This window comes from Hyperolius riggenbachi, chromosome 7 (assembly GCF_040937935.1).
Source record: "Hyperolius riggenbachi isolate aHypRig1 chromosome 7, aHypRig1.pri, whole genome shotgun sequence".
In the NCBI taxonomy this organism is placed as follows: Eukaryota; Metazoa; Chordata; class Amphibia; order Anura; family Hyperoliidae; genus Hyperolius; species Hyperolius riggenbachi.
The window spans coordinates 66217786-66232265 of record NC_090652.1 but is presented as its reverse complement, the minus strand read 5'-3'; the positions used below and the strand labels follow the sequence as shown (position 1 = coordinate 66232265).

At 43.7% G+C, this 14480-nt stretch overlaps 2 protein-coding genes across 2 annotated transcripts in view; both read right to left on the bottom strand.

Moving 5' to 3' along the window:
• Window positions 1-12651, bottom strand: part of LOC137526038 (uromodulin-like) — a 42703-nt gene extending 30052 nt beyond the window's left edge. Inside the window, exons 1-4 of the mRNA XM_068247249.1 lie at window positions 12642-12651; window positions 11878-11892; window positions 5082-5897; window positions 4871-5002 (exon numbers count right to left, since the gene is read on the bottom strand). Coding sequence (XP_068103350.1) covers window positions 4871-5002; window positions 5082-5897; window positions 11878-11892; window positions 12642-12651 — 973 coding nt within the window. The remainder of the gene's footprint in view (window positions 1-4870; window positions 5003-5081; window positions 5898-11877; window positions 11893-12641) is intronic.
• A 479-nt stretch (window positions 12652-13130) lies between these two features.
• The window catches only part of LOC137526036 (uncharacterized), a 70948-nt gene continuing 69598 nt past the window's right edge, over window positions 13131-14480 (bottom strand). The window contains exon 13 of the mRNA XM_068247248.1: window positions 13131-13648. Within this exon, the coding sequence (XP_068103349.1) occupies window positions 13131-13648 (518 nt within the window). The remainder of the gene's footprint in view (window positions 13649-14480) is intronic.

The following is a 14480-nucleotide window of genomic DNA, read 5'->3' as shown; positions in this document are numbered from 1 at the left end:
CACATATATATATATATATATTCTCTCTGGCTTTCTCTTCTTTTGAGGCTCATGCTGTCCGCATCTACTCCCCTCACCACTTCCAGGTTGCTGTCATCTACCGGCCTCCTGGACCAGCCTCCACCTTCATTGACCACTTTTCAACATGGCTTCTCCACTTTCTATCCACTGACATTCCTTCCATCATCATTGGGGACTTTAACATCCCCATAGACACTAACTGTTCCACTGCAACAAAATTCCTCTCACTCACCTCATTCTATGACCTCTCCCAGTGGTCCTCAACCTCCACCCACAAAGATGGCCACACTTTGGACCTAGTTTTTACCCGACTCTGCCCAGTTTCCACATTTAATAACTCTTTATTCCCCCTTTCAGATCACAATCTAATAACTTTTACAATCAGCCCCTCCCTGCCTCCTCCAACTACTGTAGTGCAGCCATCACGCTTATGCAGGAATTATCGCAACCTCGACCTCTGCTCCCTAGCTGACTCTCTAAAACCCCTGAGCTCCCTGTCATCCTACACTGACCCGGAGTCAGCATCCATCTACTACTCCACCACAGTCACTGCTGTCATGAACACAGCCGCCCCTCTCACCAACTTCCGCCACCCGCCGCATCAACAGACAGCCCTGGCTGACTGAAATGATCAAACAACTGAAAAGACAGTCCAGGGCAGCAGAACGGCAGTGGAGGAAAAGCACCAATGCAGATAACTTCGCCCACTATAAAAACACGCTGCTCCAGCTCAGGGACACTCTCTCACTTGCAAAGCAGTCATACTTCTCTACACTTATTTCTTCACAATCCCATAACCCTAAACAACTTTTCAACACCTTCAGCTCTCTTCTCCACCCCCCGCCTCCCCCTACAACCACAAGCTTGTCTGCAGAAGACTTTGCAGCATATTTTGTGAGCGAAATTGAAACACTACAGAACAGCTTTCTAAAGCAACCCTCTTCACCGGTCCAATCACCTCTTCCTTTTTCCTCTCTGTCCGGCAGCTCCCCTACTATCAACTATCCCTCTCCACATAACCACTCACGCACTCATACCTACTCCCCACTAACAATCTTCTCAGCCTTAACTGAACAGCATCTTTCTTCACTAATCTCTAAAGCTCATCTTACTACATGCGCCTCAGACCCTATTCCCTCTCATCTTATCCCCCAGGTCTCCTCCCCCCTCATTCCTGCTTTAACAACACTGTTTAACCTTTCCATCTCAACTGGCACTTCCCCTTCTTCATTTAAACAAGCTATCATAACACCACTAATCAAAAAACCCTCTTTAGACTCTACGGCCCTTTCTAATTATCGCCCAGTCTCTCTCCTTCCCTTTGCCTCCAAACTGCTGGAACGCCACATTTACTCAGAGTTGTCTAACTTTCTCTCTGCTAATTCCCTGTTGGACCCCTTCCAGTCTGGCTTCCGCCCTCAACACTCTACGGAAACCGTTCTCACTAAGGTTGCCAATGACCTCCTAGCTGCTAAAGCCAAAGGCAGATTTTCGGTACTAATACTCCTAGATCTGTCCTCTGCCTTCGACACTGTTGATCATACCCTACTTCTCCAGACCCTCTTAACACTGGATATCAAGGGCCTAGCACACTCCTGGCTCAACTCCTACCTGTCTGGATGTCCTTTCATGGTCTCCTATGCCAATACCAACTCCTCTCCACGCCCACTGTCTGTGGGAGTACCACAAGGGTCCGTCCTTGGACCCCTCCTCTTTTCCATTTACACCCATGGCCTGGGACAGATAATAAGCTCCTTTGGGTTTCAATATCACCTCTATGCTGATGACACCCACATTTATTGTTCTGCCCCAGACCTCTCCACACTACTATCAAAAGTTCCCGAATGTCTATTGGGTGTATCTACATTTATGTCATCCCGCTTCCTTAAACTCAATATGAGCAAAACGGAGATTGTGATATTTCCACCTTCGCTCTCTGTTCCACCTCCCATTGTCACAATCAATGTAGATAACACCCCAATAGCATCAACCCCCAAAGCTCGTTGCCTAGGGGTAACTCTGGACTCTGAGCTCTCCTTTAAACCACATATTAACGCTTTAACTACCTCCTGCTACTTCCATCTCAAAAACATTTCCAGAATCCGTCCCTTCCTTTCACAAGAAGCAACTAAAATGCTTGTACATGCCCTAATCATCTCCCGCCTTGACTACTGCAACACCCTACTCTGTGGTCTACCAAAAAGCAGACTGGCACCTCTCCAATCCCTACTAAACTCTGCGGCCCGTCTCATCCACCTCTCTTCTAGATCCTCTGAGGCAGCCCCTCTCTGCCAATCCCTCCATTAGCTACCAGTTGCCCAAAGGATCCAGTTTAAACTTCTCACACTTGCATACAAAGCTCTATACAAGCTATTGCCTCCATACATTTCCTCTTTAATCTCCAGATACCTCCCCGCCCGGACCCTCCGTTCCTCACAGGAGACCCTTTTGTCCTCCAGCCTAGTCACCTCGTCTCACTCTTGCATCCAAGACTTCTCACGGGCTGTCCCTCTCCTTTGGAACTCTCTCCCTCAGCCGGTTCGTCATGCCTCAAGTCTGGAAACCTTCAAACGTACTCTGAAAACACACCTGTTCAAACAAGCCTATAATTTGCTATAGGCAGCACTGAAGGCACACTGGCTCACCCACTAATCCTTGTGTTTCCTTCCCTTTTGTTTCCTCCCCACTACCCTCTAGATTGTAAGCCCGCAAGGGCAGGGACCTCCTCCTAGTGTTTCTCATACTGCTGTAATTTTAACATATGTACATGTACCAACCACATATCAACTATGTATGTATCTGTATTTACTCTATTCAATGCCATGACTGTACAGTGTCTTGTATTTCTAATGTATATTTGTTCCCCATTATTTGTTTGTACTATGTACAGTGCTACGGAAGATGTTGGCGCTATATAAATAAAAAATAATAATAATAATACATATATATATATATATATATATATATAATTTTTTTTTTTATTGGGAATCCATAATAATTACAGACATCTGCAAAATATCATGGATTTCATAAAAACCAACACCCTACAGTACAGTATACTTCAGAATTGTTACTCTAATTGGCTAAATACTTCTGAGTCAGAAGCATTGAACCAATAAGAGAACGCAGAATTTTTGGGTGAAAATCAGATTGCCTAGGTAATTATAAACCAATCACAAGACTCAAATACTACCGAGTATTTTTGTCAAACTTTCAATTAGTCTGTTTAACTATTCTGAGTCAGTTTCACAAAACTGGCACATTTGATTAGAAAGACAATAGTAAATAGAAGTAAAAACAATCATATTTATATTCATTTTACTTCTGTTTACGATCATAATCCTTGTAGTATATTTACTGGGAATCTCTCTACAGTCCTATCAGGGGCGTAGTAATAGGGGGTGATTAGGGGACCTCTTTCACCCATTGCATTAGCTTTTTATTGGTGCTATGCTGGTTATGAACATCTCTATATATGCTTTGCGTAGTGGTAATCCTTAACCAACTGTTTCCTTACTTAAATACACTTCTATGTTACTGCAGCTGTCCTTTATAGATTTTGGGGCTCCATATTAATAGAGTGCTTGGGACCCCATGTGGGGTTTTACTTCTATATAGGATTGTTTTTATGGAAAATCCTTGTTAATGTGGCTTCATAGCAAGAATTGGCTGCCGATCTCATAAGAAGTAACAAAAACACAGCTGTGCATCCGGTTATATGTCCTGCTACAACCTCCTGTTATTCCATATGCCTGGGAGAAGGGAAAAACACAAACATAGCGAGCTATCTCCAGAACAGTACACCCTTTTTGTGTATACACACACACTGTGCGGAGTTGCTGCCACCAATGTAGGGGAGGGGACACTCACTCCCCCCTTAGTTCCCTGCTCACCATCAGGCTTCTTGATCATATGCGTATCACAATAATATCCAGCATCTACAAACATAAAAACGGAAAAGCGCTTCCCATAGTGTAAAACTGCTCCCAAGCCGCCCGTAGTAGTTCCTGAATCAGGTAGCGTGTGCGTCGGAGCTAATTGACACACACGCTACCTGATTCAGGAACTACTCCAGGCGGCTTGGGAGCGGTGACGGGCAGAGCCCTGAAACGCCGGCCGATGGATATGTGAGATATGCCTAGCTTTTTTATGTATTTGGTACGCTTTGTTTTATTGGGGCTGAGTTGGCCATATTAAAAAGCAGTTTTACACTATGGGAAGCGCTTTTCCGTTTTTATGTTTGTAGATGCTGGATATTATTGTGATACACATATGATCAAGAAGCCTGACGGTGAGCAGGGAACTAAGGGGGGAGTGAGTGTCCCCTCCCCTACATTGGTGGCAGCAACTCCGCACAGTGTGTGTGTATACACAAAAAGGGTGTACTGTTCTGGAGATAGCTCTCTATGTTTGTGTTTTTCCCTTTTCCCAGGCATATGGAATAACAGGAGGTTGTAGCAGGACATATAACCGGATGCGCAGCTGTGTTTTTGTTACTACTGTGTGAGGGGATCTGTGTCTTCCTTTTTAAGACAGCAAGCAGCAACCCGGATAGGAACTGACTCTGAGTGTGTGGTGAGCGCGGTATCGTTCTGTAAGCAGATCTCATAAAAATCTTGATAAGCAAGATTGAGACCGATTTGCCATGAGACCAAACTTGAAAATTTGGCTCGATTATCCCTAATCGGCATCTCATTCACCATCTCTTCCAGCCAATCAGAGTAGTCCAAACCGACCACCTGACAAATTTTCCATTCATTATTCTCTAGGAGAAATTCTACTAAGAGAGCGAATTACCATCTATATTCATATTTAATATATACATTATAGTCCCTGCTTTGTGATTTACCGTGTGAATTGTCCAATACGGATCCATGTGTGGTGGATGATGATTCTTTACAGTAACATCCAACAACTCCATTAATGGTACCACATTCCTCATCCAAAGCGCAGTCTATTCCTAAGCAGCTATCTTCGGATTCTAGATGGAAAATAGACAGACAACAATGGACCATGGTTTCCACATGAAGATAGTTCATGGTACTTAAAATGGAGCTTACCTGTACAATACCCCATGTTGTGTTGTGTTCCTTCTAGTTTATACACGTAGAAGCCTTGAGGACACATTTTTACAAATATATTTGTAGACTCACGGCAGCAGTTTTCATGCCCACTAGCACAGGTGGTGCGGCTAACAACACCATCGCTGGCTGCAGGGTGGGAGCCGTTGAGCCACATCGGGCTTTCGGTTCCACAGCTGTAGGCGGGAACACAGTGCTCAGTAATCTTCTGATCGTGTCTTCCTTCAAATCGATACCAGCCACTCAGGTCATCATCAGAATGAAACCAGTCAAAAAGACTGCCATATTGATAAGTATTGGAAGGACTACGCCAGGGGTTCTCAAGTGTGGCATAGTTGGAGCAAGGGTCAAAGCAAGAATAGGATCCAGGATATTTAAAGCAGTCTTCAGTGTACTCACAGGGCTCGCTTTGCTCACATTCATTGTCTTCGCAGATTGTCCCATTCCCATAATATCCATAGGCACAAGTACAGGTGTAAGACCCATGAAGATTGGCACATATGGCCCTAGGATGACAGTCATTAAGCAAGGTATGGGCACACTCATCAATGTCCACACAGCCAAAGTCATCATCATACTTAAATCCCATGAAACATTCACAGCTGTAAGTTCCAATTGCGTTTATACAAGAAATAGCAGGAGGGTGACAATTGTTGGTATAATGATCATGACATTCATCTATATCTTCACAGTACGAGCCATTTCCTGCAAAGCCTTCTTTACAGGTGCATTGCTGGTAACCACCAAACTCACCGCATGTAGCATTTGGGTGACAGTCAGAATCTGAGCATTTTGCTGGAAAGAAGAATTTTTGACATCATTTGTTCCATTTTTGTTGTTATACATTGTTGTGTTTGTGCATTTTTATATTTGTGAAATAGAAATATATGGTTAGTTAAGCTATGAAATCAATTATAGGGCAATGGGGACAGAGTACAGACTCCATACTACAGGTCAAATGTGAGATATTTACCCAACCATAAATTAACTAAACTCCTACCTTACTTCTATAAATGTAGGTGGTACATCATAATGTCTTTTAACCTTCCTGGCGGTAAGCCCGAACTGAGTTCGGGCTATGCCGCCGGAAGGCACCGCTCAGGCCCCGCTGGGCCGATTTGCATAATTTTTTTTTTGCTGCACGCAGCTAGCACTTTGCTAGCTGCGTGCAGTGCCCGATCGCCGCCGCTACCCGCCGATCCGCCGCAATTCCTCTCGCCGCGGCCGCCCCCCCCCCCCCCAGACCCCGTGCGCTGCCTGGCCAATCAGTGCCAGGCAGCGCTATGGGGCAGATCGGAGTCCCCTCTGACGTCACGACGTCGATGACGTCGGTGACGTCATCCCGCCCGTCGCCATGGCGACGGGGGAAGCCCTCCAGGAGATCCCGTTCTTTCAACGGGATCTCCGGATCTCCGATCGCCGGCGGCGATCGGAGGGGCTGGGGGGATGCCGCTGAGCAGCGGCTATCATGTAGCGAGACTTTGTCTCGCTACATGAAAAAAAAAAAAAAAAATTTAAAAAAAAAGATTTGCTGCCCCCTGGCGATTTTTTTGCAAACCGCCAGGAGGGTTAATCTTAAAGTGGGATAAAATGCAAATCTCATCTATGGTCTAAAGCATTAAACACAGCAGAAAACTAAAAGCAAACAAATATACACCGTATTTTCCACCATATAAGACACAATTTTTCTCCCCAGAAAATAGGGGGACGAAGTCCCTACGCCTTATACGCCCACCGACATGAACCGTTGACCCACCCTGCATTGGCTCTTCATCTGTTCTAGTCTCCCCCTGTGTGGTTTGCACCCCTTGCTTTCACTCTTTCTCCCCCCCATGAGTGTATAGCAGCAGTGTCTTACCTAATTAATGGCGCTCGCGGGAATCACATACCTTTTCCCTCCCGCGTGGCCCCCCCTAGTGAACAGCTTGTGCTGATCGCCTCATTAGCAGAAGCTGTCACTAATGGAGAAGTGGGGAATGGAAGAGGTCTGTGATCCCTGCGGGCACCATGGATTAGGTAAAACACTGCCGCTATATACTCACAGGGGGAGCAGGAGCGGAGACGGGGGGAAGGGGGGTGGAGCAGAGAGACACACTAGAATGGAGCGAGCACAGAAAGGGATACACAAGGAACAGAAGGGTGGGCACCTGGAGACACCTGAGGACAGAAGGGGAAACAGGAGGACACACGAGGACACAGAAAGAAACCAAGTGAGGGGAGGGACATGTACAAGATGCTCCTGAATTATGGACGCACCAGGTTTAGTATATTTATTTTTTACTTGTTTTTTTTCCCTCTTATATTCCGCAGCGTCTTATATGGCGGCAAGTGCAGTAAATGGATTCCAAGTTAAAGACCGGGTTACTACTGACACTTCTACTTCATTCAAAAGCTGACTGATAAGATTGAGGCTGTCATACTAAAATTATCTTAATCTTTTCTGTGCAAACAATACAGAATAGCTTCTGCTGTATCCAGGTGGAAAGCAAAGAGCTTTCTTGACTTTGTTTGCACAATAATTAATTCATTACAATACACTCTGATAATGTTTCTTGTAAAAGGCAATCTTATCATTTAGCTTTAGTGAAGTGTACATACTGTATTCCTTTCAGTGACATAATATCAGTCTTTTCATGTTGTGCTATACTCAATGTTTAAGAGCAAAAGTGTATTTCTTGTGTTTCATACCACTTTAACTGAGAAATCTAACCTTTTCCTACCCTCCTCTCTAATGATAACCTATTTTTTTTTTTTTTTTTTGCTGCCGTCTGTCTGCTTTTTTCCTTCCATGCAAATTTGAAGGCAGCTTATTGATTTCAATAGGCTCTGTTTCCCCATCCAAATTTGTGTAAAGGGAAACACTAATGGAGACGAGCTCTCAGGGCTCTTTCACATCGTATTCATTGTGTTGGGTTACCCTTTTTTAACCACAGGGTAACCCTAAAGTAATGCGCAAAAGCTTGAGCACGTTATGGACCGACATCCATGATAACGTACTTTCACCAGAAGTCATGTAAGTCAAGGGCGCCGCAGTTATTTTAGAATTTTTCATGTTCATACGTGGTGTGCAATCGTGGTAGCAAGTTTTGTCAATACACTTGCTTGCAGGGCCGGATTTACCATAAGGCACTGTAGGCATAATAGAAAGGCGGCCCCCTTTCCTCCCCTAATGTTTCCCTACCTCTTTCCCTATGAGTCCCGAGCAGAATATAAATGAGATGGTATTCACCCAGCTCTCTGCATTCCACTGATGAGATCTCCCTTCAGTTGGGAGCACCACTAGCTACTTAATCCTGTAGGTACCTCTGGCTACCTCATGCTAAGGAAAACCTCTAGCTACCTATGACAGTGACAGGCAAGGGAAGTAAGCAAAAAGTGACAGCTGGGCCAGCCAGCACACTTGCGGTGCAGTTCGGCAGGGTTTGTAGGTTCATAGAGGGGGAAGTCTAGGATGGCAGGACATCTGTGCCTATAGGCTCCTGTGATGTAAATCCGGGCCTGCTTGCTTGCAATGCATATTTCTGCCACAGGAAGTGAACGCGAAAGAGCCTCACTTAAGACTTGATTTGCTGCCAAGAATTACTTGAAGGCTTGTTATTATTAGAGTAGGTAAATATAAAGCCTGTTTTTAGCGTTGCAATGCAATTGTGGGATCGCACCCCAATCAAAACGCTGGTTTCTGGAGTGAAACCGGCCTAAGGGAATGAGAAAGCACATTTTCAAGAAAGGACATCTGAAGTCAGAAGAGTATGTAGGCTGCCTCATTGATTTCTTTTTAAACAATACCAGTTGCCTGGCAGTCTGGCTAATCTTTTTGGCTGCAGTAGTGTCTGAATTACACCAGAAACAAGCTTGTATATAATTCTGTCAGATGTGACAATAATGTCAGAAACACCTGATCTGCTGCATGCTTGTTCAGGGTCTATAACTAAAACTATTATAGGCAAAGGATCAGCAGGACAGCCAGGCAACTGGTATTGCTTAAGCGGAAATAAACATGGCAGCCTCCATATACCTCTCACTTCAGTTGTCCTTTAAGAGTCATTGCACAATTTAACATTGTAACTGTAGTTATGGACAAAATTAATTTTGCAATAGTTTGAAATGCTGTATCATGATTTCACTTCATAAATGTGAATTTCACAAGCAAAATGTGTGCTTATCACTAATCACGTATAACAGTGACTGGCTGTTGTTGGCTGTGTGGTGTGTTCAACCAAGGAAAGTGAAAAAAAACTACTGTTAATGTACACTCACTGACCCTGTGAATTGAATAGAACCCTCCCTGTATCTCTCTCTCCCCTTCTCTTTCTCTCCTTACAGTCACAGTGAAAATAGAAACTCCTCCTATACATCTGATATCCTAATTTCTATTGGTTGCTAGGAGCATGTTCTATATGACCTAATTCCTTAGCAAGAATACCTGGGAATATGCCATTTTATTTGAAAAAAAGGTCATTGCCAACACCTTAAAAAAAATCCCCTTATTTCAAGTTATGGCCTTATTCTTGAGTCAATTTTGGCTTAAAGCAGAACTAAAGTTTAACTACTTGCTGACCGCATCACACCGATGGGCGTGGCCATGGCGGCAACCCCAGGACCGCCTAAAGTCCTGGGGCAGGGAATTGCAGGAGATCGCGTATGCCGGTGCACATGCATCCCCGCTTGGATGACGGAGCTCTGTGATCGCTGCTTGGAGACTGTTAGATAGCGAAACTGCCACCTATTTAAACAGTTCAGCGCTGCGATCTACAACAGTGCTGTACAGGGGACACTGGCCATGAGACACACAAAAGCGATCCACTGTCATAGGCTGAAGCCTATGACAGACGATCATGCTGATTGGCTGCCAGGGTAGGGAGGGTGGGAGGAAAGTAAAATAAAAATAATGAAATAAATAGGGAAATTTATTTGAAAAGTATACATATAAATATTTATTAAAATCCAAATAAACATCCTGGGTGCAATCACAGCCCACCAACAGAAAGCTCTGTTGGTGGGCAGAAAAGGGGGGGGGGAATCACTTGTGTGCTGAGTTTTGCGGCCCTGCAGCAAGGCCTTAAAGCTGCAGTGGCCTATTTGGTAAAAAAAGGGCCTGGTCACTGGGGGGTAGGGGGGGGTTCGGTCCTTAAGTGGTTAAAAATAAATTCCACACTATCAGCACAGTCTGCAGAAGTTATGATAGAGTAGCATGAATAAATATTTAAAGACTTTCCTTTTGTGCCAGAAAATACATGTTTTCTTGCTTAGCCATGCCCCCTCCTAAAAAACTGCCATGGCAGTTTTCTACTATTGCAAAGGTTTTTAAGAGATAGTGTAATAGGAGAACATGTAATAATATATTAATAAGAGTAAGTCTTTGATCAGCCCAGGTATGTTGTATGCTATTGAGCCAAAGACAAAAAGGGAAAGGAGTGTAGTGCTTTGTACAGTGCTAATAATGACACACAATGGCACATACCAATAGGGATGCTCAAATCCGAATTCGGGAGAAACCCGGATAGTTGCTATCTGGATATTTCCCAGTAAACCAGTGGGGTGGGTGGGGAGGAAGTGTTTGTAGTCACGTGATACATGTGGACCGCATCGTGGGAGGTGACAGTGACGGACGAAGAAGACGTCAGACAGGTAAGCTTGACCCCCCCCCGCCCACCTCGTACAGGTTTAGAAACTATCCGGGTTTCTCCTGGATTTGGATTTGAGCATCCCTACATACCAAAGCAGCCACACTGCTTCCTTCCTGCTTACACTGTAAATACCCATACATCTAGTGATGATGGGCAGATTCGACCAAGAGACAAAATTCTCTCTAATAGAATCTGATTAGTGAGATCTGTCGGCTGCCTATACACCGTAGGCTGATTCCCGATCAATTTAATGCTGAAATTGATCAGGAATTGGCCTTGTGACTCCACTTCCGACCGCCTCACCACCACAACGATGTCCGCCTTAATGTTTAATGTACCCCTCGGGACCCAGTGCAAGCGATGCATTACCTGTCTGCAGCCTCAGCTTGCTCCAGGCTTCCTCCCCTGTCCATACATGCGCATTCCACGTGGTTGCCTAGTAAGGGTGCATGTGTGACATCAGATGTCACACACGCGCCCACGTTACTAGGCAACCACATGGTGCACATGTATGCACAGCGGAGGAAGCCCAGAGCAAGCTGAGGATGCAGACAGATAATGTACTGGGCCCTGAGGGGAATTAAACATTAAGGGAGACAGTGCTGGGGGTTTCATTGCATTCGTTGCTCATCCCAATATCGATCACCGTTACCGTCACGCTCCTGAGCGAGCAAGTTCGCCTTACATCTTGCAGCATGTCCAATCGACTAATGTGACCAATTTCGGCTCAGGTCGGACATGCACTTGGTGGCACTGATTGTCATCCAATTCTGATTATAATAATCAAATCGGAGGGTCGATCGGCCGTTAAGTTGCCTGATGTATAGCCACCGTTTAGGTCCACTTTAAGCAAATCAGCAACATTTACTGTGAACTGGATTTTGCTAATTTTACATGCTGCTCATCCTACTTTTACATGCTGCTCATCCTACTTTTACATGCTGCTCAGAAACAAAGGATTTATTAAAGCGTTTGCCTCTATGGTCGAATGATTATATAATCTTTTTTACGTACTCTATTTTATTTAGAGTATAGCCACCATACCATGTGTAAGCATTGTGCAGGGAATGTATTTGTCAGTCACTGTGGAAATGGCTCTGTAAATGTAAAACGATGCTAACCACCATACCTATACTTATACAGCTTACCTGGTGTGTTCATTTCTGCAAAAGATAAAAAAAGAAAATTAGATTCTGCTCTTGAGAATATACTATTGCTATGCAAATACTGTTCTTAAAGGGAACCTAGAGTGAAAGAATTCTGGCCAGTTTAACATACCTGGGTTCCCTGTACACTTACCTTCTAGCCTCTGTAGCTGTTCGGGTTCCTTGCTGTCATTTTGTGCTGCTCCATTCAGTCGCTCTGCCCCTCTGAAAGCTGCATGCACAGCCCCATGCTGTGCACCTCCTCCATCATGCTGCAGCAGCCAAGAGCATGCTGCACTTGCGCAATAAGGGAAAATTGCTACTGCATATTCACAAAATGCTCCCAGCGACAGGAGCGTGATCAAGGAGGCATGCTGCACATGTGCAGTGGCCCTCAGGTGACCATTTTCATTGGTCCAGACAGTGGACCAATGGGGAGCCCCAGTGGGAGCTTCAAAAATGCTTTATCAGGGCTCTGATAGACAGTATTAAAAGAGAGAGGTACACTGTAATTACAGCATCGGGACTTGCGGTGAGAGGCGGCAGGAATTTAGCAGCAGAATGTAAATTAATCAGGGGTGACCGGTGCAGCTGTGGGGGGCTTTGGGGATGTGTGCATGGCCCAACAGGGAGCTCTGGGGTCTCCTTATTGAAGGAGACCCCGAGGTGCAGTTGATGTTTGGTGGGTGCGTGCACATCCCCAGGGGAGCGAGGGTGCAGTGCCGTGGTGCTGAAGGACAGCACCACAGCGTAAAAGCCTTACTCACCATTGCCCATAATATGGGAGCATTGCTCAGGCTTTCACATGAGTAATGCTCCCTAACGATCAGCCATTGCATGAAGGAAACCAGCAATAGGATTTGCAGGTTATCCTCGTGCAGTGGCAAGGTGATGAGTAGCAAGCTATTTGTCACCTTTAATAGGATATAGCCCTCTGTGACTTCACTCTTCCCCCACCTCTGATGAAGTTACTTAGTTTTTACCAGGGTGATGTGTCTATTCAACAGAGTGAAGACACATGTAGGAACGGCAATGATTACAGTTTCCGAAAACCAGAGATAAGCATGCTTATACTGCTCTGCAGTTAAAATAAACATTTTTACACTTTACACACAGGGAATTTTTGAGAATGCTTTGAAATGTTCTTTTAAGTAGCTAAGAGTTTTTACTGAAATTTCTTAGGAATATATTGTCACTTCCAGAGATGGGTTGAGAACTCTGCCTGAAACCTTTCAGAGAAAATTACAGCTGAACATTTACAGTAATTGGAAGGTTGTAGAATCCAGCTTACCAGTAAATCCTAATATTTTAACAGTCAGTGGTCCATCACCCAGGATATTAAGGACCCAGGTTCCAGCAACTGGACTCTTCACTAAATGGGATCTTATACTATCAGAATCATAATTGTTAAAGGGAATTTCAAAAAAATCATTGTGGTCAGATTCATAACTGTGTGGATTCCTATGCGGAGTTTCCTGATCATTATTGTAGGGACTTTCTTGGTTATTATTGTCAGGATGTTTTTCTTGGTTATAATTATTAGGATATTTTTCTTGGTTATAATTGTTGGGTTTTTTTTCTTGGTTATAATTGTTGGTTTTTTTTTCTTGGTTATAATTGTTGGGTTTTTTTTCTTGGTCATAATTGTTGGGGGGCTTGTGGTCATCATTTGGGGAGTTTTCATAGTTATACATGTTGGGATTTTCTTGGTCATTATTGTAGGGACTTCTATTGTCATCATAGAGAGGATTCTTCTCAAACAAAATTGTGCTTCCTAAAAAAAAAAGAAGAAGAAAAAATGTACAATCAATGTCACATCCATATACATACATATGTTAAACACATACATCTCTGTAATACTGTCCTTCCCAAGCAAAATGTTTATAGCCACATAGGTATTCAATCTTTTGGATTTTTTTCTGCTAATAAAGCCTTTTCATATGAATTTTGGTAAATTGTCAACATTTCGTAGGGTTAAGCTTTTTTTTTTCTTGGCATCTGTATATTCTCTCTCCGCTACAATCCTAACAATCTAATCTAACACAATTGTACAGGATATTAACTTCTCATGATACTCATCAAGTCCCTCAATCCAAATTTGTCTTAAATGAGTCATGATTTGTGGCACGTGCTCTGTTATGGCCAAGAAAGAATTCATGCCTATGCCTGTGTATGCTTGTACATGGTGGCACAGGATGTAAGAGCCTTTGACTACCCAAAGAGTACTAGAAAGAGATTAATACATGGAATTTTTTTCATCTGTAGCAACATTTGATGGGGACTCATTAAAACAAGGAGTGACGATAAGCATTACATGGGTAAAAATATTTATTCTCAGGCTTTTAACCACCTCCCTACCACAGGTTACTTCCCCTTAAAAATACAGCAATGTTTACATCATGCTCCTCCCATTCATTCGCCAATAACTTTATTACTACTTATCTCACTGAAATGATCTATATATTGTTTATTTTCTCTATAAATTAGGCTTCCTTTGGGTGGTACTTTTTGTTAAGAATTATTTTTATTTTATATGCACTTTACAGGGAATAAGAAGAAACAAATTGGAACAAAATCTGTATTTCTCAGTTTTCAGCCAATGTAGT